The sequence below is a fragment of the Pestalotiopsis fici genome (genome assembly GCF_000516985.1).
Source record: "Pestalotiopsis fici W106-1 unplaced genomic scaffold PFICI_Scf_4, whole genome shotgun sequence".
Taxonomy (NCBI): Eukaryota; Fungi; Ascomycota; class Sordariomycetes; order Amphisphaeriales; family Sporocadaceae; genus Pestalotiopsis; species Pestalotiopsis fici.
Window position 1 is genome coordinate 568,632 of NW_006917094.1, and position 26,206 is coordinate 594,837.

Sequence of the window (26,206 nt, forward strand, 5' to 3'; positions counted from 1 at the left end):
AACCTTATTGGGCAGGCGGTCAAAGGCGGCCAAAGATCAAGAGGTGACGGCTCGATGGCCTTTGGTGATTGGGACAATTAGGTATTAGCGGTGCTCGGTCCATGCCCCTCGTGGTGGGGCTCTGTTGGAGGGGCCAGCAAAGAAGGATTGGAAGTTGACAAGGGCTGAGTGGCTGGGCCAGATGGTACTTTTTTTTTTTTTTAACTTTTTTTTAAAGGGACAAGGCTTATTTGGTTGATTGATTGATGAGTAAAATGATTGAATGCAGGTCTCACAGCGCGTGTCGTCTGGTGACAAGCAGCACTCAAATGGCGGGGCTATGATTCGGCGGGGTACTGATATTCACTGGACTCTGACCTTGAAGGTGCATCATCGCTTGTACCACCACGTCTTAGAGACATCAGAAGGACAACAAAATATTTAATGCTCGGTAAAGTCTGGAGTTGATTTCCATTTCTCGTCACCTTTGGCTGTCTCAACTCGCACTAGTGATTTATATTCTGTCGCTGACTGAGAATTGTCCAACAAGTCTCAAGAGTCAACAGTCAACACGCAAGCAGTGTTGATTCTCTGTCTCCACCTAAATCAGCCCGTCAACCAGTTTAGGAGAACTGTCATTCAAAATACGGGATACCTGTTCAATCAAACCCTGAATTGGATTGTTCTTTGTCCGTCATCACCACGCACCTGATACAGCATAAATTTCTGTTGGCCCAGCATGGTTCAAGTTCCCTTGTTCCGCCTCCAGTGCGGTGTCAACTCTTACGATTGGGGCAAGATCGGTTCGGATTCAGCAGCTGCCAGATTCGCCGCAGCCACACCTGCAGATGGCTTCAGCGTCCAGTCCGACAAGCCCTATGCAGAGGTACGTACATGAGCCACGAAATCTATTCGCACTCGACCAAACATGGTTTAAATAGGAGTTGTTGGTCAAGAGAACCACTACTCCCATCTGCATGCTTGCTTTCGTCCATGCCAGAGACTCCCTGCTAATCAGCACCGCAGCTATGGATGGGCACTCACCCCTCCAATCCTTCCAGAGACGTCGACACAGGTCGTAGCTTGCTAGACCTGATTGATGTCAATGAAGGTCTTCTCTCCTCTACCATAAAGGCCCGTTATGGTGCCAAGCTACCATTTCTGTTCAAGGTACTATCCATCAACAAGGCCCTGTCTATCCAGGCCCATCCGAACAAGAAGCTTGCCGAGCAGTTACATGCCAAGGACCCCAAGAACTACCCCGATGACAACCACAAGCCTGAGATGACCATTGCGGTCACGGCATTTGAGGGTCTCTGTGGCTTTAGGCCGCTGGGCGAGATTGCACACTTTTTGGCAGCTGTTCCTGCCCTGCGGGAGCTTGTCGGCGAAGATGATGCCAAGTCGTTTATCGCAACGGTGCGCGGCCAGGAGGGCGACGACTCGTCCGAGTCCACTACGCAGAACAAGCGGGCCTTGCAGTCGGCCTTTGCCGCCTTGATGAAGTCATCGCCGGAAGCCATTGCCGATGCTTCAAAGAAGCTGGTCGCTGATGCCGAGGCCAAGGGTGCCGAGTTTGCTGATGGCGGTGTGGAGGCTTCGAGCGGTGCTACCCTCTCCGAGCTTGTCATTCGTCTCAACAAGCAGTTCCCCGATGATATCGGCCTGTTTGTCTTGTTCTTCCTCAACTATGTCCAGATGCAGCCCGGTGAGGCAATGTTCCTCAAGGCCGACGACATCCATGCCTATGTCTCTGGAGATATCATTGAGTGCATGGCCGCCAGCGACAATGTTGTCCGCGCTGGATTCACCCCAAAGTTCAAGGATGTCCAGACCTTGGTTGATCTCCTGACCTACGACTACGCACCCATTGAGGAGCAGAAGATGGAGCCCAAAGACTACCCCTATGCTGTCCTGAACCGCACGGCCTACAGCTCAGGCTCAGAATCCACCCTCTACGACCCCCCGATTGATGAGTTCAGCGTCGTCAGGACCGTTCTCAAGAGCAGTGGCTCCAAGGCCACTTTTGACCCCATTGAGGGACCCAGCATCGTCATCTGCACCAACGGCAAGGGCAAGATTTCTGTTGGTCCGACGGTCAAGGAGATCAAGGAAGGCTGGGTGTACTTTGTTGGCGCCACAGCCGAGTTGGTGCTCGAGTCTGAGAACGGCGATGAGGACTTTATTACTTTCAAGGCATTCTGTGAGATTGAGGACCACAGCAATGGCGAGAAGCTATAGAAATGGTCAATCTTAGTCAGGACATTGATGCCAGTATTATGCGTGCAAAGTACTAGAGCGCGGCGAAAAGATGTTCCTTGCAAAGTTGCAAATCCAATACAAAGTTTGACTCGTCTACACATTGACGCGTTTGTTCCTACAAGAGTAAACTATGCGGTCGATGAACCTTCCTTTTCCCCTTTAGATCTGGGCGCCATGTTGATGTGAAAGCGACGTGCACAGCTCCACCTCCCGATCCTGAAGCTGATTCCGTTTGCATACTCCCAAGTGGTCGAAATCTAACGCGCGCCGCTTTCGAAGGTGAACATACAAGCCAATGAGCACCAAGATGAGAATCCCAGCCAGCGTCGAACCGACCCCTATCCCCGCCGCCATGCTGGTGCTCAGTCCGCCCTTGTCTTCTGCCATTTCGACCTCCGAGGATTCAGTACCAGCCAGTTTATCAGTGGTGCGGCTACCGGTATTCATTGATGTTGTCGCTTCTCCTGCGGATGCTTCGGCTGGTAACAAGTGGCTGGCCGGTGATGTGATACTCGGGGCGGGATTGACGGTTGACGACGCTCTCGACTGCGTCTGTGATGCCATGCTTCGCGTCTCGCTGGGATCCGTCAAAAGACCGGTGCTCGGCGCGATCACCACGGGCGGCGAGGTGATTTCTGTAATGGACAGCCACATGGACATTTTTTTCTCTCTTGCGTGGACTTTGGGCTCAAAGCCAAACCAATTGGGGCTTCAGTGATGCTATATCATGTGTCTGATGTCAAAGTGATATGCAAGAAGTATAGATGACGAAAAATAAGCATACTTCATCTACTGTCAAATCATTTATAAAAAAAATAAAAATAAAAAAAAAAGAGAAAAGGCACAAGTATTCCGAAAGGTTTGATCAGGAAGATACCACCGGAAGAAGAAACAAATTTCCGCTCATTGTAATGTATCCTTGGATGCACGTGGTAGGAAAGGGTAGTCCAAAGCATGCAGGTATCCGACCGCAAACTGATACCTCGTTCGCTGGCCGCGACTCACGGGTCCCAGGACCTGAAGCAGTTCTGTGATACGTGTGCTACCCGAAACGGTACTTTGCAATAGTCTCAACTTCAAAGTCTGGATCCTTGGGGAACCGGTGTGCTACAACAATTTGGTCTCATGTGGTCCAGCTATCTGTTCTCGAGCATATCATGTTCCGAGTACGAGTTGGTCTAGAGATTATTCATTCATTTTGTGGTCAGCGAAAACATCATAAGCCTATGATCTATCCTTCACACATGGATAAAATTCTATCTATTTTGGTTCAGTCCATAGCATTTGCTCTTATCCATCCTATTGTTCTTCATGAGATTTACTTAGACACCAACCTGAGTGATGCGGCCTTCTAGTCTTGGGGCAATTGCTTGCGTCCAATCAACCTCAAATTCTGCCTCGTTCAGCTCGTCTCCCGCCTTGCACTCGACACCAGCCAGTCGTGCCCACTTGCCGAACACTCTTCGCATAGTCTGTAGCTCCTTGTCCACCTTCTCGACGTCCTTCTCTGCCGCCACGTCCCCATCGTCATCGCTGTCGCTATCTTCTTCTCGGGGAATCACACTAGCTCGGCGAGACCTGATGTTCTTGGGGCTCCAGCTCTCCCAGTCGTGGCCCTTGGGCGCAGAAGGCGTGCTGGGAGTTGCTGCAGACGTGGGCTTGTAGCAAGGATGAGAGGTACCAACCTTGGTAGACACCTCTGACCAGTGCTTGCTAATGGCATTGCCCCAATTCTTCCACTGTCCCATGACGCGGAGAGAAATAAAGTATTGTCGCAGCATCATGGAGATGAGAATTCCATTTTCTTCCGACACGATCTCCTCGGCCTGGCCGCCCTCGGCTTCTATCAGCAGCGACTCGAACCCATCCTTTCCTCGGGCCATGTAGCCACGTGTGACCAAGACATATTTCTTTTGCATGTCAATGGCGTCACCCCCAATGGTAGCCTCGAGTATCCTAGATCCCGTTGGCTTGGAGCCATCGAACGTGTACTTGATGTTTGAGACTTGAGGGAATCTTCCTTCGAGAGCCGGGTACTGCGATACTCCATTCTCCAGAGCGTCCCATATTGCCTGGCCACTGACTTTGATCACCACTACAGGGTCCTCAAAGGGAAAGCAATTCATAATGTCCTTGAGCAGAACGGGACCTGGCGGGTAGATTTGATCGCCCCGAATTGTACCAGCAGCCATGATACAGCAGTCGCCTGAATAGTGATGGCGCATGATATCGCAAACCCAATTTGCAATGTTGCTTTCTTTGAGACGTACTGTCTTGAAACGGGCATCCAACGGCGCAGCCGTAAACCCAATGGGCTTTTGAAGCTTTGCCTTAAGACTAGCAGTCAATTCATCCACAAGTTTGACAGTATCCTGATGCTGTGGAATTTCCGACGTGACGTCGCGACGGATAATGTCGAAATCCCATTTCTTGGGATCATCCTTGGCACGTCTGGCCTCAATATAAGACAATTGCTTGAAGTCGGTACTGGTGATGTTGTCAGTATGCATCCAGTGATTTCTGTCAATCTTTACATACCCAGAACGTAGGACATGTGTTCCCTTGATGAGACTGTGATTATAGTAGTGATCATGACCACCGAGAATGATGTCAATGATTCCATCAGTCTGCTCGGCAAGTTTATTGTCATTTGGCTCGCGCATGTGGGTAATGGCAATGACGATATCGGCACCTTCTTCACGCAACTTTGGTACAAGCTCCTTTGCTGTCTCGCTAGCAGACTTGTAAATCAGGTCGGGCGGAAGGCTGTTAATGGTTGCCAGCCACTCGCGCTCGCCCAACCCAATCAGGCCAATCTTGATGCCATTGGAAGATGTGATCATGTGTGTCTTTTTGGCATTGCCGATGGGGACGGACTCGCCCAGGGCCGGATCCAGCACATTAGCAATCAACCAGGGAAACTTGCACTTGGACGCCAGGTGCTTGAATTGACGCACGCCAAAGTCCAGGTCATGGTTCTAAAGATGATGTGAGTTATTGAGGAATTTTTACTCGTGTAAGTGAAGGCAACATACCCCTAGTGCAGCTGCATCAGTGCCAATGTTGTTGAGCAAGGGGACCATATGAGAGCCTGTCACATTCATTAGCACATTCCCAGACAGGTTGATCTCGAGCCCATGCTCCACGGAAGTCCCCATCGATATAGTTCAGTATAACTCCAATCCATCCTCCCGATGGAATATACGGGACCCACCAGTTACATACCTTTTGTGATTGAGCTTTCCAAGCTGGGATTGTAGGCATCGCCAGAGAACAGCGTGACGAGGTTCGGTTGCCCCTCCCATTTCGCGTCATCACGGTAATGCTTCACCAAGGTCATGAAGCGTGCCGCTCCGCCAACAGGTTCGGCCGAGGACGAGTCGACATGATACACATCATTATAATGCAACAATCTCACGTCAGGAAGTCCATCATGAGCACCCGAGCTGTATGTGACTGATTCGTTGGGAGGAGGTATCGATTTCCCCGGCATCGTCCTGAATGAAAGAATGAGTGTCAGATGGTGTGAGTTTCTGCTTCTTTATCCCAAGGTTTCTAGATGAAGACCAAATATCCAAGAGATGAACACGAGAAGTTTAGCTTGATGAATGAACAATGAATCAAAGGATGAAACTGCCAACTAACGATGTTGTCGTCTCCTGATTCTGGAATGAGAATACCAGATCAGCCAGCTCACTTCTGCGGGGCAACTTGGTACGTACCTACCTACATAATAGAGGGGCAGTGCACCCGCCCGACTCACTGAATGCAAGGAACAACCGCCCGGATTTGGCGGCGCGGATGGGCTACACAAGCGCCAAGAGACCGACGCGGGGGCCTCCAGAGGCTTGTGCAGCCTGCGAATGACCACTAAGAGTTCAGGGGTTGATAAGCTGTGATAGGTAATGCATCATCGTGTCACCGAGCTTGGCAGGATCGGGTAAGGAGACTCCGTCTGCATGGTTGAGATTCAGGTCACCATGAATTTCGTATGTCTAACGAGGACAAACTACAGGAACAATAATCCTCCCAAAATACCTTAGTCAGACTCGGAAGTAGAATGAGCGAGCATTCAAGTCTTCAAAGTACCCAGGTCAGTATAGAAAAAAAAAAGCAATCTACAGACATGTCCATGTTTCTTTTGCCAATATCCCAAGGTTCTGCACAATCCCAACGCCTCAATATGAGCAAAGAAGTCAATGCATTTACAAAGGTCGTTTGCCGTCTTCCGGTGCCTTTCTAAACTCGGATTGTACTGATTGCTATATTCATCTTGCTATTGCTCAGCGTATATATGTGTCATCCTTCTACGGCTCGCCTGGCCAGATGGCATTGGCCAGCTCTCTCACGAGCTTGAGCTTGGCCACCATGTCGTCGTGAGTCACCGAGTTGCCCAAATGATGACTGGCGAATCCGCACTGCGGACTGGCACCAATTCGCTTGAGAGCGTCATCGCGGGATTGTCCCGCACCGCTCGCAATGATATCGGCGGCCTGGTAGACACGCTCCTTCAAGGCGCCAATATCTTCCAGCTCCGGGAATTTGCTTGTAATGACACCGAGAACTGCATTCTTGTGTGGTGGTAGCTCTTTGAGCGGCTCGAATCCGCCGGCACGCGCCGTGTCATATTCCAGGAAATAGGTGTCCACGTCAATGTCGTTGAAGAGCTTGGTGGCGATGCGGTCGTATCCGCCTTCGGAGAAGTGCTTGCTGTAGGCAAAGTTGCCACGGCAAAGGTGGATGCCGACATGCAAGTCATGAGGTCGTGATGCAAGACAATCATTGTATAATTTAATGTAGGAATCGAGGAGAGCATCCGAGTCTTCACCGTCTTCCTTGAATCCAGCCAGCATCTTCTCAGAGCAGAAATCTTTCACCCGAGATAGTTAGCCACCAGAATCGCTCACGATATCAATACTCATTGTCGCAGACTCACAAGCAAGGTTTGGGTCATCAATGGTGACATTTCGACAGCCGGCATCGTACAAAACTTTCAATTCAGCCCTGTACGCAGCAGCAACGTCTGCAAAATACTCGGCATCGTTGGCGTAAACCTCCTTTGGGTACGTCTTGCCCTGCTTGTATCGGAGATGATACCACTCTGGTGCGGCCAGGGTGATCTTGAGCTCCTTGACACGATCAGCAGGCACCAGAGCCTTTAAAAACTCCCAGTCCTTGATATAAGAACTGCCAACATGCTTGATCTTGCCCGTACAGACGATTGACTCTCCGGGTTTATGGCCAGCCTCAGCTAAAGAATGTCAGCAAGCAGATTATAAATTCAGACTTCAAGGCCAGAGAAACTAACTGAATGCGGCAATGTCGGGAACATAGAGCCTGAACATGTCCCAATCAGGGCTGATCTCTTCAAATCCCTCGAGGTTGGGGAAGAAGGTGCCCCAGAATTGATGTCTACGGTACTCTCCATCATTGATGGCATGGAAGCCGAGGTCGAGCTGGAGCTTGACAATTTCTCTGATAGACCTGTCTTCGATTGCGTGGAGCTCCTCATCTTGCAATATCTCTAGGGCCTTGGCGTCATCAAGCTTGATACGCTTCTCTGTAAGGTCTTTGGGTCTGAGCAAGGAGCCGAGATGCTCAGCTCGGAAGGGAGGCCGTTGCTTATTGGATGGCATAATGTAGTCGAATAGAATTTGGTACAGAATGAGTCCAAGAACAGAAAGTTTTAGAGTTGAGGGACAAGATGTGTGCTCGGCAGTCGAGCAGGCAACTTTGGGGCATTTAATACTCCAACCTAAACCATATCTCCACATTACAAGGAGGAGGACTATAATATACATACATGATGACCCGACGCCCTTACATTTGCACTGAGGGGTTCTCCGAGGCAGAGGGGCAACATCGAGGCCGAAATGCTGTACCACTTGTAGCTTGGCACGGTTCAAACCCAGGAGAGTTTCATCATCATTTTGAGATAGTTTGCGGTACTTCCGCGTGGTCAAAATATCCCTTGCGGCAGTTGGTACCAACCATGAGGAAAAAGAACTTGTGATCCATGATCATCGTCACCTTCCCCCACATTCCCCGCCATTGGTAAGGGCTGACTGACGTCCCGTACTTCAGCGAGAGCACCATGAATGTCTTCGGGATATTCATCCGCCTCTAGCTGCAGTGTCAAACCCATGTAAGCATCATGTTATGTCATATTGCTACTTGTGTATCTATTTCTAGATCCGTTGAACAGCCCTGCGACGGGCGGGTCAGAACATACCGGTACTAAAGTATACCCACAACGGCTTCTAGTGCCAAGGTGGGGTCTGTCTTGTCACGTCTATAATCGCGACCAATCCACCGATACGTAAGGTAAGGCAATAGGAAGCCGGAACAAAAGGGGAGAAAAATGATAGGTAGAAAAAGTAGCCCATAGGATACTGTGGAATGAGCTTCGTCGAACGACATAAATCTAGCCTGCATGATTTGTTTTTGAACTAGCATCTCTGCCTACCATGGGTGTTATATGAGACGCCATTCCTCCAGAAGAAAGTAAAGATGGCGCGCACTGCTTGGCATTTAACGAGAATATCTTCTCAAATCAGATATATAACTCATGCCATACAGGAATCGGCATTGGGAACCATGAATGATGTGCTACGATGCTTCTACATCGGAGAGGTCAACAAGGACAGTGAGCTCATATGGGTAAGCTATCCGCTGCCTTCTTCGTCCGAAGAGAGCCCCGCGCCCCGCCGGTACCGTATTGGTCTCTTGCACTAGCTCTGCACCTTCATCCTGCCACAAGACTCTTGGTTACTATCATCAGATCTCAACAAAATCATGATATATACGTTGTTCTGACCCGGCAATTATCTCGCGTATCCACCCTCGTTAAAGCTAACAGGCTACTGCGATCCTATACCTTCTCATTCTGGCCATGTCTTCGATGGCCACAACTCATATCCAAGATCTTCCCACCGAGATCCTGTTTGGGATATTCGCATATCTCTCGCGATCAGCACCATCAGAAAGATCATTGCACGAGCAGCCAGACGCTGCTCTACTCAGAGCTGATCCCGCCAACGGACCATTTCCTGCTCACCTCAAATCCATATCATGCGTCTGCAAGCGATGGCGCGCAATCATTCTGCCCGTGCTTTTCAGAAACGTCATCTGGAGGCCACAGATATCCTCCTTCGAATCTATCGATCTGAGACCACACGACATGCTCAGATTCTTGAAGGATCAGGATCTGGCCTATAATGTCCTAACCTTTACGCTCATGGTTGACTTTGCCACGGAAGAGGTCGAGGAGAGCGAGTTGCATCGCAAGATTTGGCCGGGCGACCTTGCAAAGCTTTGGACCCGACTCTTTTCCGTCATTGATCCCCTGAGGTTCACCATCATGGCGCCTCCGGCCACTCTCGCGGCATTCATGAATCGAATGTTGTTCTTGACCGACGCCTGGTCCTTTGATATCCCATATCACATCTTTTCGTTGGCATGGTCTAGTCGTCAGGCCAAGAAGGCGACTGTGAAAAGTCCACCGAGTCCCAGCCTTGAGCCGCAGTCCACACCTGGCCCCAGCCAGACGAGTACGACAACCTCTCACAATGGAGATGACGGACTGTCAGAACGTCGGCATGTAGATTTGAAAGCATCTCTTGGACATGGTACCATCTCGTTGCCCGACGGGAAACATAAACTTGTGGTGCCTCCAACGAGCACGCTCTTCACTATTCGACCGTGGACGTCGGTTTTATTGAATGAGGGATCATCCATTCGCGCATATCATACATACGAGTATTTCCTGCGCCAACCGCCGTCCATGCTGAGTGCTCTTCTCGGAACGGGCGAGTATCCCAATAATGTTGCACTTTTACCGCCCACCATTGTCGACTTCAACTACATTGCCGTCTTCCCGCTGGCCTCGCACATTCAAAACCTCTTTGCAAACTTGCCCAAGATTGAGAGGCTCTTTGTACAGCTCACCCCGCGACCGTCTAACCAGATACTTCAGGACAAGAAGGCCATGAGGAATATTGACATGGCAGACTTGTGGATGGAGCGCAATACTGCGTATAGTCACTTGTTTGCCGAGCTTACCCAAGTCGACCCACAAGGGAACTGGGGGACGCTCAAAGTCTTTGAGAGCGGAGATGCAGCCGACCGAGAAAGCTGGAACATGGCCGTGGAATTTCTGAAGCAGAGTGAAATCACCAACTGGGTCGTGGAAAGAGATGGCTCCCTTGTCAAGGTGGGAGAAGACGGCGACGATAAACCTGCAGCCCGGTCGGCGGGAAGCGTAGTCCATCATCTCTTGGGGGACGAATCACTCAGCGTGCCGCTCTTGTCAGTACCACCACCATCACCACCACCTTGCCTTACCCTTGACTTTTGCCGACATGTATCTCTCGTGTATTCGTCTGGGACCTGATGACCCGCCAGTATTGTTCCCAGGTCTTATGGAAGACCTTCGTAATCTCCAAGCGGCATCCGCCCGGCTCACCCGGTTGCACACCCTTTACCCCAGCATCGATTGCAATGACAAGCCTCGCCTTTATAGAACTATCTCTGGAGAATTTTTATCTAACGTACCTAAAGTCAAGGGTTACTAGAACGAATCACGTTCAACGGCGTCGCTCCATTGCCCTTTTCGAGCATGTGGCTCTACATGCACGACAGTGATGGCGACGAGTAGCCGAGCCAGCCATTAACCTGCAATGGCATAATCGTGACAAACTTTCAAAGTCGGGTTTATCAGTATGAGAAGCCAGCTGCGCTTGACAGTGGGCGGCGACTTTTATTTTACAGTTTCGTCCTGGAAATTAATACCAACAACACTCCTTCCGTCATTCACGACCGCTGTGTTTGAGATCCAACGCTCCATATCGTGAATGGCCAAATAGTATGAACGAAGTCCCCCCAAGACACGTTCCTCCTGTGTCATTGGCAATAGTCCAGAAACATACCTAAACGCCAGGCCTAACATAGTTCACAAAGCCCTACAAATAATTCAGCCTACCAAGCCCATTACATCAATAGGCGGTCACTCTCCGGCACCACGGCCACGCCAGGGGTTTCCGTCGGGCTGTGCTCCTCTTCCATCATGTCAATCAAATCGTCCAGATTTGCATCTAGATTATCGGCATCCGCTCTGTCTAGACACTTCTTCAACAGCTGTCTGTACTTGTCGATGTTCTCGCCAGTTCCGCTCAACCCGAGAGCATCGACGTACTCTTTCTCAACCTTTCTTTGCTCTGCTAGTGCTTCGCGCAGCTGATTGGCCAACTGTAGACGAGTCTCAGGATCATCATCGTCGGGTGACGTGGCGTTACCATTCAACAACGACAACTGTTGCTGGACATTTGCATTCACAAGATGTCGAGTTTGAGCTGCTAACAAGTCGAGGACTTGATGCTGTGCCATGGTCGCATCACCCACTGCCTTTGCCGCGTTTTCTTGTGGTTCAAGCCTGGCCTTGAGGGCGGCAATGTCTTGACCAACCACAGCAAGATCGTTTTGAGTCTTTCCAAGTATGCGTCTTGCTTCGACCTCGGCGTCATTCTTTGCCTTCCATTCTTCATCATATGACCGTGCGAGGTCCTGGAACTTCTCTAGAACTAGCGGCGTGATCTTGTTTTGCACAGCGTTTGCCGCCCCTGAATGATAGGTGATGGCCAGCTTATTCACGGATTCCGTAAGGGCATCCCGGAAGGCTACATGACGTTGGCTTTCGGGGGCAAATGGACTGGAGGACCTCTGGGGTGCACGTTCCTTTGGTCCTTTGGTGGCATTCAACTGCTGGATGAGTTCTTCTGCCCGGACACCCTCACCATTGGGAATATCGGTGCTAGCGCCACGCCCAAGCAAGGCGCGAATACACTTGCGTGAATTTGACTGGGCTGCAAGATGCAGTGCGGTGTTGCCTCTATTATCCTGAGCGTCGATCAGCGCTTGGACATAATTAGGATCTTGTGTCTCTTGAAGTCGATTGAGAATATTGTCGAGGTAGTACCGCGAGCAAGTGTGGCTGAGGACACGCCCGGTACGCATGGTGACGGCGTGATGTAAAACTGTACAATTTGACTCATCTCGTGCGTCAATTGTGTCGAAGAGCTCCTTCAGGACGGCTGGGAATGACTGCTTTTCGTAGCTATTCGTGAAACAAACTGCGCGCATCAGAGGCGTCTCGCCACGTATGTTCTGGCAGTTGAGACTGGCACCAAAGCGCTTGAGTTGCTTCATGACCTCTGTATCTCCCATCGCACTGGCCCAATGCAAAGACGTATTACGGTCCGTATCAATGAAGTAGTCTGCTTGAAAATTCGGTGGAGGTTCTGGCCGGGCAGCAGGACCGTCCTGGCGAGAAAGTAGAAAATAGTCGAGAAGCTCGTCGCCATACAGTGCATGTTGCTGCTCCGTCATATCCTGTAATTGATCTTCCCGCTTCCTCTTTCGATGGCCAGTAGAGTAGTGGGACATGTCAGGACGGTCGTCCTCGGCCATGTAGGAAGCTGACGCCACGGTGAGATTGTCTGGCGTGTCCTCCTCGTTCATCTGGCTGGCTGTCTCGTATTCGTGATGTTGTTGTAGCATCTGCGGTGGCTGTTGCGGTGGTTGTGACGGCGCACTTGGAGCCCATTTCGGTACGGCGGGCTTTCTTGGAGCTTTCGGTTTGCTCGCATGTCGTGGTGCTGGGGGAGGACTTTGGTTGCCTGGGGTGAACTCAAATATGGGTTGCAAGCGCTCCCAAACATTGTTCTTCTGGGCAAGCTGCGCGCCAGCTTCCAGCGGAATCCATGTGCCTTGATATTTTCCATAACCGCCTTGGATCTTCTCATGTTCATCTTTCTGGACTTCTCGCTCGAGGATTCGGGTACGTGCAGGCTTGTCGTAACCTGCTGCCTTCAGAATGTGTGTTGCATTTATCCAGTCGTCTTGTCTCCTGCGCATTACATGTTCCTTGAGGTCCTGGCCGAACTGGAATTCATAGACGGGTATCTGTCGCACAGCAAGTCAGCACAAAGCTCTTTGTGGGCAGCGATCAAGCATACTCACTCCGCTGTAAGTGGCACTGTAAATGCCTGGTCCAGTCGGAGCTGGAGCTGCAGCAGTTTTCACCATCGTGGAGAGAATTGCTCTTCATGGGCCCAGGGCATACAGTCTCGATGTGTGGTGGACCCAACGTGCCGCCCTGGTAGGTGAAAGATCGTGAACAATGATGGAACGAGTGCCCGTCTCCAAAGAACAATGGACGGATTCTCGTGAACACCCGACACTTCCTAGTTCACACAAAGCTGAATACCGCGAGTTGAGGCAATCGGAATCCTCATGAGCATCACAAGGTATCCAGGAATGAACGATTGGTCGCCGCTCGATGGTCGCAATGACCCTTGCAAGTTTCGCGAAATTGATGGCAACGCCAGACTACGCCGAGACGCGTTGAAAGGGCATTCAGCGACGCGAGAGCGCGTAGATGGGGAGTGGGGTCAATCAGTGCAGACTGGGGTTGGAATTGGCTGCCCAGGCATTGGCTTTTCTCGGGAGTCGGACCCCAAGGCGGCGGCGCCCCTTGGCGGTTTCCAAATGGTGGTTTGTCAGGAATGAGTGTTATCTCCACCTGGCCACAGCTGCCACTTAGAGGCCGCTTTTGACAAACATGATAATGGATCTCAGTACCAGAAGCTCAACACCAGCTACTACCGCCCACCAGCAGTAGCTCTCTATGCCACCTTGTTCCCATCATGGAATATAGCTGACCGAGCGCTCTCAATTCTCACTCTCGAGCTCTTTGGCATGGATCTTGAACTTTCTCCAGGCCAATTTGTGCACACAAAAGTTTTCAGCCAATGCCAAGTACAGAGTAGCACGCAGCTATCACGACAAGAAGGCCTGGATTGTTATGTTACACAACAACACCGCCGTCATGGCACAAGAGAACCACGTTTCTTTTCATCCTCCGATTCTCGCATCTCATTTACCATAGCAGGACACACTATGCAAATCACGAAAGCTCTGCATGGATCGGGTTTCTAGGCTCTGGAAGAAGAAAACTCGGGCGCAGCAATGCCAATGACGACTGGCCAATGTCGCAGCCTGGTGCTTTCTTTCCCCAGATACTAATGCACATGCAAGCAACAATTTTTCTGCCTCGTGGCTTTCGCTTCCCAATCGACAGTGAGACAATGCCACGAGTTGACCTGCCGTGCTCACCGTTCACATTAATTTCTCTCCACGCTTCGCTTCCCGGCTGCTTGCTATGCTCAACATGCCCTGTTTTCTGAGCTGATGACTCTTAATCTCTTACATTTCACTGCATCCAGGCCCTATTGCTTGATGCATCTCGTGCTTATACTTGATAGTTTGGTCCCATATCTGTATTCCTCGTGGCCGCCACGTTGTCTTGGCTTGAACGCTAGACATACCACGGCTTCCTTGAAACATGCAGCCATCGTACCATTTGAGGCTCGGAACCACGAGGTTTCGAGGGTCGGGGCGGTAAGACTTTGAGATTGACAGTCCATTACCCTTGATCCCCGGATTTCCCGGTGGGTGTCCCGGTCGTATAACCCTTTTTTTCTCAGCTCAGCTATGAGACAAGCAGGAGGATACCCCAAGGTATCTCAGCTTTGATTATCTGCCCACTTTACGTTATAACACTTCCCAAGCCCGAGGTGGCTGTCACTGTCTTATCCTTTTAGTCCGCGTTTGTGCGTGATATCTTGCTCTTGGTGCGTAGAAAAACGTGGTCAAGAAGTCATGGCGGCACCAGTCTCACTCTTAAGTCTGACCAGTGGCGTGGTTCAAAGGTGTCGTCAGACAGCTGAAATACTTATTGAGCTAAGTAACAGCGTCGGTACAACTCGCGCAACCCTCCGATCCATGGCAGCTGAATGTATTTCCACCCAAGTCGTACTCCAGAGGCTGGCTGTCTTTATCAAGCCCAATATCCAGGTGCTTGACACTGCGGATGACGGAAAACACCAGCAGCTGCACGCATGCTTCTTTGCTCTTGTACAGCCACTACCCGCCATCCTGGACGACATGGTGATTGAATCTCAACAGATGCGGCAATACGCTTCAGAGGAAGGTTCACTCGTCCAGGCAAAGCTAAATCGGCTCTTGCAAGACCTACTATATGATGCAAGGAACAATCTCAGGAAGAATCGATCCTCAATCAGCATTATAATGGATTGTATGCAAAGGTACGTTCATGTATACTCGAATCCGTGTGGAAATTCTGGAGCAGCTCTCTAAATCCTGTTATCATGAGACACTTTGCTAAGTTTCATCAGTGGTATTCTCGAAGAAGCCAGAATTCACACACAGCATCAGCCCTTTCCATCTCCCTCAATGGAAAAAATAAGGGGTGCTTCACAAGCCGGATTGTCCATCTACCTGACACAACAGTCAAGCCAGCCGCATATCCAGCAACAGAACAATAAAATCAAATCAAGACCGACGAGGCCATCAAAGACCTTCATGACCGAATCGAAATTAACCAAGAAACTACACGAAGGGATTCGCAACGGCGATCATGGAGTCGTCATCAAAGCACTCTCGAGCGCGGCCGATCCCAATGGCACAATCAAGGGCTCAAGAATCTCACCGATACACAGCGCCTTAAGCCAGACAGAAGCGGTGCTGGGGTGCGAAGACGAGATTGCATCACGCGACTTGGTGATGATTGTAATGGCTCTGGTCCTGGCCGGAGCTGATCTGCATGCTGTCGATGAGGAGGGTCACACACCCCTGATACGGGTGGTCAAAGGCGAGATGGGCGACGGGCTCGTGGCCCTCATGCTAGAATCCGGAGCGCAGGTGAATACAGCGGACAAGGAGGGAAACACGGCACTGCACTATGCTGCCATGCAGAATAATCTGATCGAGACGGGGAATGTGGAGACAATCAAGATACTACTCGCAAACGGAGCTGATCTGAAAGCTCAGAACCGGCGTGGTAGGACGCCCTTGTACGAATCTGTCATGTGGGAGCATATCGACCAGACGATCCAGCTCATCGACTACGGGTCTGACCTGGACATTTCAGACAGTCATGGCTGGACACCTCTTTATGCGGCCGTGTTCCAAGGGCATACCCGCCTGACAAAATTAATATGCGAACGGGGCGCTTTTGTCGATGAAAAGGACAAGACGGGTCAAACACCGTTACATTACGCCATATCACAGGGACGGTGTGCCATTGTTCAAGTGTTGGTCGAGGCTGGGGCCGATGTCAATCTGATTGCAAAGGGGGAGACGCCTCTGTGTCGTGCCGCGGCAAAGACAAGCAGTGCCGTCATCGTGTTCCTTCTGCAACATGGTGCAGACGTTTCAGTTCCTTCACCCGGGTACCGTGGCGCATTGCCTATACACATTGCTGCCATTGGCAAAGATTTGGAGGTTTTGGCAGCGCTCATTAGTGCTGGCTCATCAGTAAATGCTCGAGATGGTGCAGGCAGGACGCCCTTGGCATGGGCAAAGGAAAGCGGCAGGAATAATGTTGTGGAATTTCTAACGGGTAAAGGGGCTGATGCTTAGTTAGCCATAATGAAATCACCTTTTGAAAGTTTGGCTTATATCAATGAAATGTTCCTGGACGTGAAGTACAGAAATGGATTTGCTCCAAGGTTCAGAGCAAGACGGTACACGCGTTTGCAATCTAAACATCCCAAGTATTGTACAAATCATTGTTGTCTTATTCATTTCGCAACATTATCATCTACTGTTACAACATCTATTTCTTTGGCGAGAACAGTGCCTCCACGGTATCGTACTTGTACACAAGATCTTTGTGCCAGTAGTTGGGGGCTTCAGCCTTTGAAATCAACCACGCCTTGTCAATGGCATCCACCACATCCTGCGGCAGCGGTCCCTTTTCGAGGTTATCCAAGTTTCCGTCCAGCTGCTCAAGACTCGAGATGCCAATAATGATGCCGTCGTTGCCGTCCTTGACGTTGAGCGCGCTGTGATGCACCGTCCACCGCAGGGCCGTCTCAATGAGGGTCAAGCCCTCGTGGCTGGCAATGGCGTCCTCGATGGTGCGCAGCGACTGGAACGTGCTGTCCTTGAAGTAGCGGCTGCGGTAGTTTTGGCCCGTGGGGTGCTTGTCGCTGAAGCGGCCCTCGAGCTGTGATGGGTCAATGTCCTTGCTCTTGATCTTGCCGCTGAACAGACCGCCGGCAATCGGGTTGTAGACGACAATGTCGAGGCCGTAGCGACGGCATGCCGGGACCAGCTCGGCATCGATGCCGCGGGTGATCATGTTGTACATGGCCTGGTAAATGGTGGGACGAACCCAGCCGTGCTGTCGGGCAATCATGACGGCTTCGGCCACCTCAAAGGCCGTGTAGTTGGACAGGCCGAGCTGGACAAATTTGCCAGCCTTGTGCAGCTTATCAAGGGCACCCAGAGTCTGTTCAAAGGGTGTCGCGCGATCGGCGGCATGGATGTATAGGATCTGTCATGAGGACATTTGGTGATTAGTACACAAACGATACCGGTTTTCCAATGCAATTAGGTGAAACTCCAGCGTGACGGGGGCGGAACAAATCGCAACAGATACGTACATCAATGCAGTCGGTGCCGAGCTCCTGCAAGCTCTTCTCTACACTCTCGATAACCTTGGCCTCGACGTGGTCGCCATCTGCGCTCGGGTATTTGACCTTGGTCGCCAGCTTCAAGCCGCGCTCCTTCCACTTGGCCTCGCGGGTGAAGGCCTCCTGCTGGCCGGAAATGTAGACGCGTGCCGTGTCGACTTCATTGTAGCCGCGGGACTGGAACTTGTCAAGCACCGAGTTGTAGACGGAGAGGTCGGTGATGCGAGCGCCGTCCTTTTCCGAGGGGCCAAAGGTCATAAGACCGAGGATCACTCGGGGCTGGCCGGTAGAGGTGGGAAGGAGAGGCATGGCGATAAGAGTTTAATGATGCGTTGCTCTAGAAAGGTGATTGAGCGTTATCAGTTGAGTGAAACACGCTATAGACTCGTCACTAGGATGGTATTTGATAGATTCTTGTGTAAGTGGTTGTTTGCTGGACTAGCAGTATTTGGGAGTAGCCTGTGATGATTGCCAGAGAAGCAAGCAGATATAACCGCTGAAATCGTAATATTTATACAAAGCAAGAGCTGCAGATAACGTCGCCCTTTAGATCATGTCCTCGGCGATAAGTCCGTCTGTGGTCGTGCTCGAGTGGCTACGTACATCACGACATCGACGTCAAGGTGTCTAAACCCCGCGTCTCGCTTGCTCGCGATTGAGGGGCACGTCCGATCCCGCTATAGTGGCCCAAACGGTTGGCTTTGGCTGGTCCATACTCTGGATTATAGTTCAAAACGTGCTAAAAGGGGATTAACCCCGCGGACTTGGGTATTATTGCCGGGAAAATCTTATACCCAGAGACTGCTCGAAAAGGTGACCAAACTAGCAGCATGTCGATCACAGGTCAATGAAAGGCCAATGTCGATAGCCTTATAAATTATATAAGTATGGGAGGATATTCAATTGGTTGTCGTTGTCAGCATCCTCGACACTCCGTGCATAAGCCCACCCAGATTCCATGGCGATAATAGAAGATTTGGCACCTTAACGCCGAAAGCTTCAAGTCTCTGAGAAGTCCTGATTTGAGAATTGATTAGTTGGGGATCATAGCATCGTCAGAGTCTCAATCACTACGGAGAGATAATTGTATCGAAGAAGGAGTCAAAACAGTATCGATCGTTGGTAGCGTTCGAATCAGGTGTGGAAGGGAAATAACCTTGCATGCTTCCCTGGGTCTTTGGGAAGAGATGACAGGATTGTACTACTGAGGTATAGATAAGCGAAGCCGGCATGATATATCCTCCCACAATGTAGCGGAACCGAGTTGAATGGCGTTTTAGCCACCACTTTCAACAGATCTCATTATAAACTGAATGCCCAAGGCAGGCAGACTAGTTGCTTTGGATCTTTGGCGCCTCATGGATTGAGTATGTTGGGTTGAGATAACCCACCTCTAGATATGTTGAATACCATGGCAACTTGTATCTTGAAAACAAGTATACGCGGGCTTTCCAGGATACTTGATCGAGATATGCGGACAAGTTCCGAGTCATGTGTTCATTTGGTGCACTATGCTATATCTATTCCGGCAAACCAGCGTGATAAGGCGCAAACTCTAGAGGCTGGCGGATCTGAGATGAGACACCTAGACAAGGACACGCGTAGGAGAGAAGCATTCCTACCGAATAGCTATAAGGACAATGACACCGCAAGTATGATCATTCATAGACATTCCTATACTAGAGTTTTATTAATATGAATATATTCATTACCACTCAAATCAAATTAACCCAGAACAATAGAAGCTGATACTGTAGTAGTTTTGATCGTACCGGTCCTTCGGCATCGTATCTGCTGGGATCCATGGATGTTGCAATGACTGCCCAGGCCGATGAGATAATCCCAGTACCCAGTTTATTAGCGAGCCAACCGCGGCCCAGCGACTCTTAGTGGGCTTGTCAGCGCCAAGGTCTTCTGCACCGTCGCGTCACGGAACCCCGTCAGGGGACCTTAGCGCCCCTTTAGCGATGGGACTTGACTGGGCAGGAGATCCGGCGACATTGAACTTGCATATCGCAACCTCCACGTGTGAATCTACTTGCATTCCATACGACACATTGACAGTAGACAGACGGGGTTACCGGTGGCTTGGTGTTACTTGAATAGCAGCTGTTATTTGGTCACTCTTATTCGCTCTCGTTTCTTTATCTATTCCTGTTCCCCCACGCTCATTCATCCGACGGATTCATGCCTTCCAACGACGTTCGCTTGTCCAAGGTGTCGCCTGCAACAAGCCTCCACCCTCCTTTCTCCCGCGCCGACAAGCCCGAGCCATCGCCAGCCTCCTCCTCCTTCTCATGCGAATCCGACGATATCGAGGATTATATCGGTAGCGGTGCCAATACCGTCGGTGGTCGAACACCCGTTGTCGACAAGCGCCTATCTTTTGCCTACGAAGGGAGACCTTCGAATGTTAGCGGCCCCCGAATCAGGACTCCAAGCGCAGACGCATACGGCAGCGACGACGACGAGGCCATGGATAACAAGGCGTTCCGTTCGGGACAGCCTCTGCTGTCCCAAACGGATGACGAGCGAGGTCGCGCCCGCTATAACCATTCGCGGACACCGTCGCCTCTACCTAGCGCACACCAACGGCCGACCTTTTCGCGGCGGTCGACGATGCGTTCACGATCGCCAGATACCCAGGCCAAGATGGCTGCCAAGAAGAAATATGTATATGCGGCAATCTTTCTAGTAGTCTCGCTTGTATCATTCTGCATCCAAACAGAGCTGGCAGCCTACGTACAGCAAGAGCTCGGGTGGAATAAGGCGTATTGCATGTTGTACATGACACATGGATCTTGGTCGCTACTCTGGCCTGTGCAATTATTGGTGTTGCGGGTGCAGAAGTGGAATATGCCTTGGCAAGCCTTTTGGCGGCGACATGTGTACTTGTTGCGGAGCACCACGCACATGATTCGTGATCAAAATCTGGACGTCTCCCGACACGCCATGAACACGAGCCCATGGCCGTACTTGATCAAGACCACGGCTTTCATTACAAGCGCCTTGACCATTGCCGGCCTAAGCTGGTACCTTGCAGTCGACATGACCAGTCCGAGCGATTTGACGGCCATCTATAACTGTTCTGCGTTCTTTGCGTACGCCTTCAGCGTCCCACTGTTGAAGGAGAAGCTACGACTTGACAAGAGTTTTGCTGTCGTTATAGCCATCATCGGTGTCATGGTTGTGGCCTACGGTGACAGCAAGGAAGACGGCGGCGAGGACCAAGCCGAGAACCATACTGCTGGTACTCGGTTCCTGGGCAACCTTATTATTGGTTTTGGCAGTGTTCTTTATGGACTGTACGAGGTCTTATACAAGAGATGGGCGTGTCCTCCAGAAGGTGTCAGTGCAGGCCGAGGCATGATTTTCGCAAACGCCTTTGGTAGCTGCATTGGCATGTTCACCTTGACCGTCTTATGGATTCCCCTCCCGATTCTACACATGTTGGGCTGGGAGACGTTTGAACTCCCGACAGGCCAGACTGCATGGTATCTCTGGGTCAGCGTTGTCATGAATGCAACCTTTGCCGGGTCTTTTCTAGTTCTCATCAGTCTGACTAGCCCGGTGCTCAGCTCCGTCGCCGCCCTGCTTACCATTTTCATCGTGGCCATCGTTGACTGGCTGCGCACTGGCAAGAGCATGAGTTTCGCGGCAGTGGTGGGTTGCGCCATGATTGTCGTGGCGTTTGTCATGTTATCATGGAGCACTTATCGTGTAATGGTAGAAGATGCCGAACGCAAGGCACACGAGGGCGATGCCGAGACTGAATGGGATAGCGAGAGTGATAAGGATGACGACCGCATCGATTAAGTGGCGGATAAAGCCTTTTGGGTGCGACACGAATGGTTTTTCGCGAGGTACTTTTGTGTGCAAATATCCACAACACATGGAAAGGTTCCCATTTTGCATCTTGGCGGCGTTGCATAATTGATTTTATATCATATTGGGGAGACGGGATCGAACCCCCCATGGAGGCGTTACATATCGTATTATTACATTTAGAATGGACGAGGTATTCGTCAAGTTTACCTATTCAACTAGAGCGGCCAACACAAATGGTCTTGGCAATTTACCAATGAAAACATGGTTATGAGCATCAGTGGCCCACATGTACATGTTTCCCCAGATACTTGTTCCTTAGAAGTCCATGTCAAAAACTGCCGAATTCTTTGAAAGCATTCCTCATCAAAGTTGGGTAAGGCCTTGAACCGACCGCTTGCTTATATTGCCAAATTAAAAGTTCTAGACTCTTTGATGCTCCGCAAAGCCAAGTGTATTTGGCTTTCATGTCTCTCGGGCCGTCAAAATTGCCCACTTCGGAGGTAGCCAATTCCTTTCAGCTGTACTATAGCAAGCCACAAATTACCAAATTTTTTGCTTCCGCCAGTGATATAAAAGGAGAGTGGGAAAGAAAATCATGCGATTATTTATGTACTAAATCTACACCCCCCTCCTCGCGACACCTGTTCTCGATTTTATGACATCTTGTCGATCGGCAGACTGTAATCGTGATCGTGATGGTCTGCATGGTGCATCTTCTTTCTGCTGTCCGTCACGCCATGTGGATGTTTTCCATGAAAGTATATCGAGCTGAAATAATACGCCTTTCCCTATCAGAGGCTCCTCTGTTGGCATATTAAATTGAGTATTGGGACTGGTGGCTAGTCGATGCATGTTTCAGCTGGGATCATACACGAGTCCAGCAAAGTCTGTCTACACATGTTTTTTTTTGGTTTGATTTTTTTTTTTTGTTCACACTCTTCCGCATGACTGAAATTCAGCTACAATAAGACAGTTTATCAGCATCTTTCTTGGTACCGCATAAGTTTGCGCTGGAAGTAAAATCTGCACCGATACTACCTATCAGAACCTCCCTTGTAAGCCATGGTTTACTTTGATCAGCTGAGGACTACAATAGTACAATTTTTTCCCTCCCCAATAAGAAAGCTGCTCATGGTTTATATGACGAATAGTCGGTGAGAGTACCATGCTTGGCAATATATATCAAAGCATATTCAACGGGGCCTTGAGGCATGGCGTGTGGATCAGGCGGTTCAGTGGCTTGCTTGGATTGCAATGGTCTGGGGCCTGTTCATGGCCCTTGCCAAACCCATCGTCACCCGTTTATAGGCATGCAAAGTCATGATGATGTTGCTGACCAACTCGAGTCGACTGATTGTTCAAAACTTTATAGCGCGTCGCCGTGGTGTCCATCTCATCTGGGGGATAGTGGATTACAACGTGACAGCTTTGATTGCTCGTGTAAGTCATGTCCTGATTTGCAGGCTGACTACCTCCCCTTTGAAGATATACGACCATGGCTTGAAGAATATATTTACAAATTTCATGGAGAGATTGTTCATTTCATTTATGTAACTTACTTTGGCTATATTGCGAGTTACTGTACTTGAACAAAATCATCAGTAAATAAAACAAGAGATCGAGAGGAATTAAGTGGTATGACCGTTCAAGATTGTAATCAAGGGGACCTTCTGCTTGGTCTCTGGCAAGTGTGAGTAGTTGGGTGGAAGCCAGAATGTTATAGGCTTTGCTACTTCTAAATACAGTAATATTTTGCGATTGTAAATGTAATATTATCAATGCGGGACCCGCATTATTATTTTCGAGCCCTTTAGACACACTGGATAAGTCCATGTAGCTAATACAACTTGGCTGACTCAATCTGTTTTACGTCCTTCTTAGTATAAACATGATGGAAACCTCATCAATATATCGAATAATTGATACCTACTTGCAAGAGCTTGGCATGAGGTCCTTGAGAAGTCAGTATTGGCTAATCATAGTGTCGATGAGGAATAAAATTCTTGGATGCCGCTGGCGATTGCTTCTCACGCCCATGGCCTCTAGCGCTTTCATGTATGTAGGCCCAACCTACACTCTCGTCAGCACATTAGCATCACCATTATCATTATCATTAGGCTGGATCAAAGTATGTCAATCAATGAGTCACACATTAAGAGATCACCTCAGCAGGAATCATAGAAGCATAGCGCGTAAAACACACACACACACGTACACACGTACACACGATTCAAAGTTAAGTTCCTTGGGGGATTCTTCCTACGTACACCGCTTCTAAAACATTTTCCTTCCTCTTATGCCATGCTTCCTTGCCCCCGCCTTACTGATGATACTGGTATATGATGGGAGGAAAATCCACACTCCACTTCAGGATCGCAACGGTGAGGCTTAGCAGAGGGACACTTGACATGTGGGGTATCTTTTTTTTTTTCCCCCCCCAACACCATTCCCAAAGGGAATCTTTTTACCCCGGTCTGATATCGTGGAGCCGCAAACTTACCCGAACTTTTGGGTCGGGTGGCCTTGCTGATACATTACAGATAATTGGGGTGGGCGAAAAGGTCACTCATAGCAAGGATGTTGGACTAATTGCGACATGGTCATGATGGGGTTTGATGGAGTCGTGTCATTGGATCAATTGTGCCCCAAATTAGCTGGAAAGCATTTGTTTCTTGGAGATTGAAGCGCTCTCCAGCAGTCCACCAGCCAGAAGCCCCCAGAGGATATGATGCCTGGGGACTTTCTCCATCTTGTGTTATACTAAGCATAACCTGTGATTGTCGATGCAATCCCGAATCCCACATGGGTAGCTTCGGCAGGGTTTATCGCCGTGCAGCTCATTTTTTCTAGTGCAAAGGGACCCCGGCGATGAAGACGATCTTGGGACTTGATATGTCATGTGATTGTCCAAGGCCATGTCGTTATGTTCGAACAATAGTCCGGGGGTTGGTGGCCAGCCATGATAACAAGATAACGGCGAGACCTAGCTGAGATTGCTATTCCAGACTGAGTCAGATGAGGATAACAAGCACAGACTTTTGAGCCTATCTTGCTTGGACATTGAGTAAATCCTCATGGATCAAGAGTAATCTGTACATGTCATTCTTACTTGGACTCAGCAAGGTAGCTCCACCAACATGATTCCAACGGGTGGTATCTTGGTTCGGATCATGAATACTTGATTGCAGAATTGGTATAAGGTGGTTGCATGACTAGTCCGATTGCCAAGTCATCGTTTAGTATGGCCAAGTCCGCCAAAGTCGCTGACTTGTTTTTGATATGCACAATGCCTGCCGGTACTATGTAGTTGGCAAATTGTGCATTGTCTAAATGTGCAAGTATCCAATAAAACTTTGTAAAATAGTACACATGGTGATGGAAATCTGCAGATTAGTCAGAATGAGACTCTGTGCCTCAATCCCATCACGATCGCATAATGCAACGGCGTAATGACAAGGAAACAGCTACACGATAGACCAAGTAATGACATGAATGGATGTTGAAATGAGCCATTGCTGGTGCTTATGCTTATATAAGGAGGTTGGACTTGAGTCAACACAAGAGTTGGCAGCCTTGTCTCGAGAACAACGATTACCAGGGCCGCACATTATATGTCCGCCTGTCGATGTATGGCTGCAAGTGCGAATTGTCGTATACTAGCCTATGATAGTCGTGGCCTCGTAGGATTCGTGCGGGCGAACACAATGACGACTTGTCATGGACCGGGATCAAATGAGTTTGAACAAACAGGGTTCCAAAATGTAGGGACAATGGGGTAGACAGCCGAAAGGAAAGCCACAGCTCGCAAGTGCATAAGCCGCCGAATGTACTGTACTCTGTGGGCATGATCATGATATTCGGGAGCTTGTGCCTAGATAGGCATAAGACCATTGACATGCATCTTTGCCGTAATATGAAAAGAAGCTGATGCGAGGCGTGTAAAAAAGGTCCTGGCAACCTCGAGATGAAGCATGATATGATGGAAATGACAAAAGGGCAAGCCAACCCAACAGGAAAGTCGGCTGCGTAGGTAAGTAGCCCACTGTAGAGGGCCCCATCAGCTACGTTGTTTAGATAGGTACATACATACCTACCTAGGTAAGCAGATCGATTAACTCTAATGCAGGCGATCTATAACCCGCACGAACGAAAGTGCAGCTGCACTAATCAAACTCGATGGCCCGGTAGGGCTGAGACCTTTTGGGCCTCCCAGCCTGTGATCTGCACATTAGCCGACGAGCCCTTGGGGGCTTCGGAGCAAACATGACCTGCCTATTGGCTTGTGGTAGGATGGAACCATGTTAGGCAACCTCGCACACACTGACACGGTTTGTCTGGTGTCTGGCTGCTTGCCCAACAACAAGCTACACCTTTCCCTGCTAACCATCTAATCAAGCTAGCCGCACGGCAGCAAGAAGCACGTCAGGTGCTGGGTCAGCTTTCCGCGGGTAAGACGGATCATGATACTGGGTGGGATTGGGGGAGTAAGCGCTTTCTTTTCCGTCTCTGCGACTGAGGGGGAACTGTGCAGGAGCACCTCTACCCACTGGAATGCGAAATGCTACGACAGCTCGACATCT

The 26,206-nt window shown here is 49.9% G+C and overlaps 9 protein-coding genes across 9 annotated transcripts; 5 read left to right on the forward strand and 4 right to left on the reverse strand.

The window, feature by feature from the left end:
- Positions 1–718: 718 nt before the first annotated feature.
- On the forward strand, positions 719–2,220 carry PFICI_06153 (Mannose-6-phosphate isomerase; the record flags this gene model as incomplete). Its single annotated transcript, XM_007834734.1, has 2 exons — positions 719–865; positions 1,006–2,220. 2 exons carry the CDS (start codon positions 719–721, stop codon positions 2,218–2,220), a joined length of 1,362 nt encoding a protein of 453 aa, XP_007832925.1.
- Positions 2,221–2,548: 328 nt separating this feature from the next.
- On the forward strand, positions 2,549–2,959 carry PFICI_06154 (uncharacterized protein; the record flags this gene model as incomplete). The annotated part of the gene is made up of 1 exon (XM_007834735.1): positions 2,549–2,959. One exon carries the CDS (start codon positions 2,549–2,551, stop codon positions 2,957–2,959), a length of 411 nt encoding a protein of 136 aa, XP_007832926.1.
- A 604-nt stretch (positions 2,960–3,563) lies between these two features.
- PFICI_06155 (uncharacterized protein) lies at positions 3,564–5,734 on the reverse strand (the record flags this gene model as incomplete). The annotated part of the gene is made up of 4 exons (XM_007834736.1): positions 3,564–4,728; positions 4,780–5,219; positions 5,277–5,332; positions 5,467–5,734. The coding sequence occupies 4 exons, from the start codon at positions 5,732–5,734 to the stop codon at positions 3,564–3,566; spliced, it is 1,929 nt and encodes a 642-aa protein (XP_007832927.1).
- An 814-nt stretch (positions 5,735–6,548) lies between these two features.
- PFICI_06156 (uncharacterized protein) lies at positions 6,549–7,877 on the reverse strand (the record flags this gene model as incomplete). The annotated part of the gene is made up of 3 exons (XM_007834737.1): positions 6,549–7,111; positions 7,178–7,492; positions 7,550–7,877. 3 exons carry the CDS (start codon positions 7,875–7,877, stop codon positions 6,549–6,551), a joined length of 1,206 nt encoding a protein of 401 aa, XP_007832928.1.
- A 1,256-nt stretch (positions 7,878–9,133) lies between these two features.
- On the forward strand, positions 9,134–10,633 carry PFICI_06157 (uncharacterized protein; the record flags this gene model as incomplete). The annotated part of the gene is made up of 1 exon (XM_007834738.1): positions 9,134–10,633. One exon carries the CDS (start codon positions 9,134–9,136, stop codon positions 10,631–10,633), a length of 1,500 nt encoding a protein of 499 aa, XP_007832929.1.
- A 596-nt stretch (positions 10,634–11,229) lies between these two features.
- On the reverse strand, positions 11,230–13,323 carry PFICI_06158 (uncharacterized protein; the record flags this gene model as incomplete). Its single annotated transcript, XM_007834739.1, has 2 exons — positions 11,230–13,200; positions 13,258–13,323. The coding sequence occupies 2 exons, from the start codon at positions 13,321–13,323 to the stop codon at positions 11,230–11,232; spliced, it is 2,037 nt and encodes a 678-aa protein (XP_007832930.1).
- Positions 13,324–15,552: 2,229 nt separating this feature from the next.
- On the forward strand, positions 15,553–16,740 carry PFICI_06159 (uncharacterized protein; the record flags this gene model as incomplete). Its single annotated transcript, XM_007834740.1, has 1 exon — positions 15,553–16,740. The coding sequence occupies one exon, from the start codon at positions 15,553–15,555 to the stop codon at positions 16,738–16,740; it is 1,188 nt and encodes a 395-aa protein (XP_007832931.1).
- A 196-nt stretch (positions 16,741–16,936) lies between these two features.
- Positions 16,937–18,107, reverse strand: PFICI_06160 (uncharacterized protein; the record flags this gene model as incomplete). Its single annotated transcript, XM_007834741.1, has 2 exons — positions 16,937–17,659; positions 17,769–18,107. 2 exons carry the CDS (start codon positions 18,105–18,107, stop codon positions 16,937–16,939), a joined length of 1,062 nt encoding a protein of 353 aa, XP_007832932.1.
- A 1,878-nt stretch (positions 18,108–19,985) lies between these two features.
- On the forward strand, positions 19,986–21,614 carry PFICI_06161 (uncharacterized protein; the record flags this gene model as incomplete). Its single annotated transcript, XM_007834742.1, has 1 exon — positions 19,986–21,614. The coding sequence occupies one exon, from the start codon at positions 19,986–19,988 to the stop codon at positions 21,612–21,614; it is 1,629 nt and encodes a 542-aa protein (XP_007832933.1).
- Between the last annotated feature and the right edge of the window lie 4,592 nt (positions 21,615–26,206).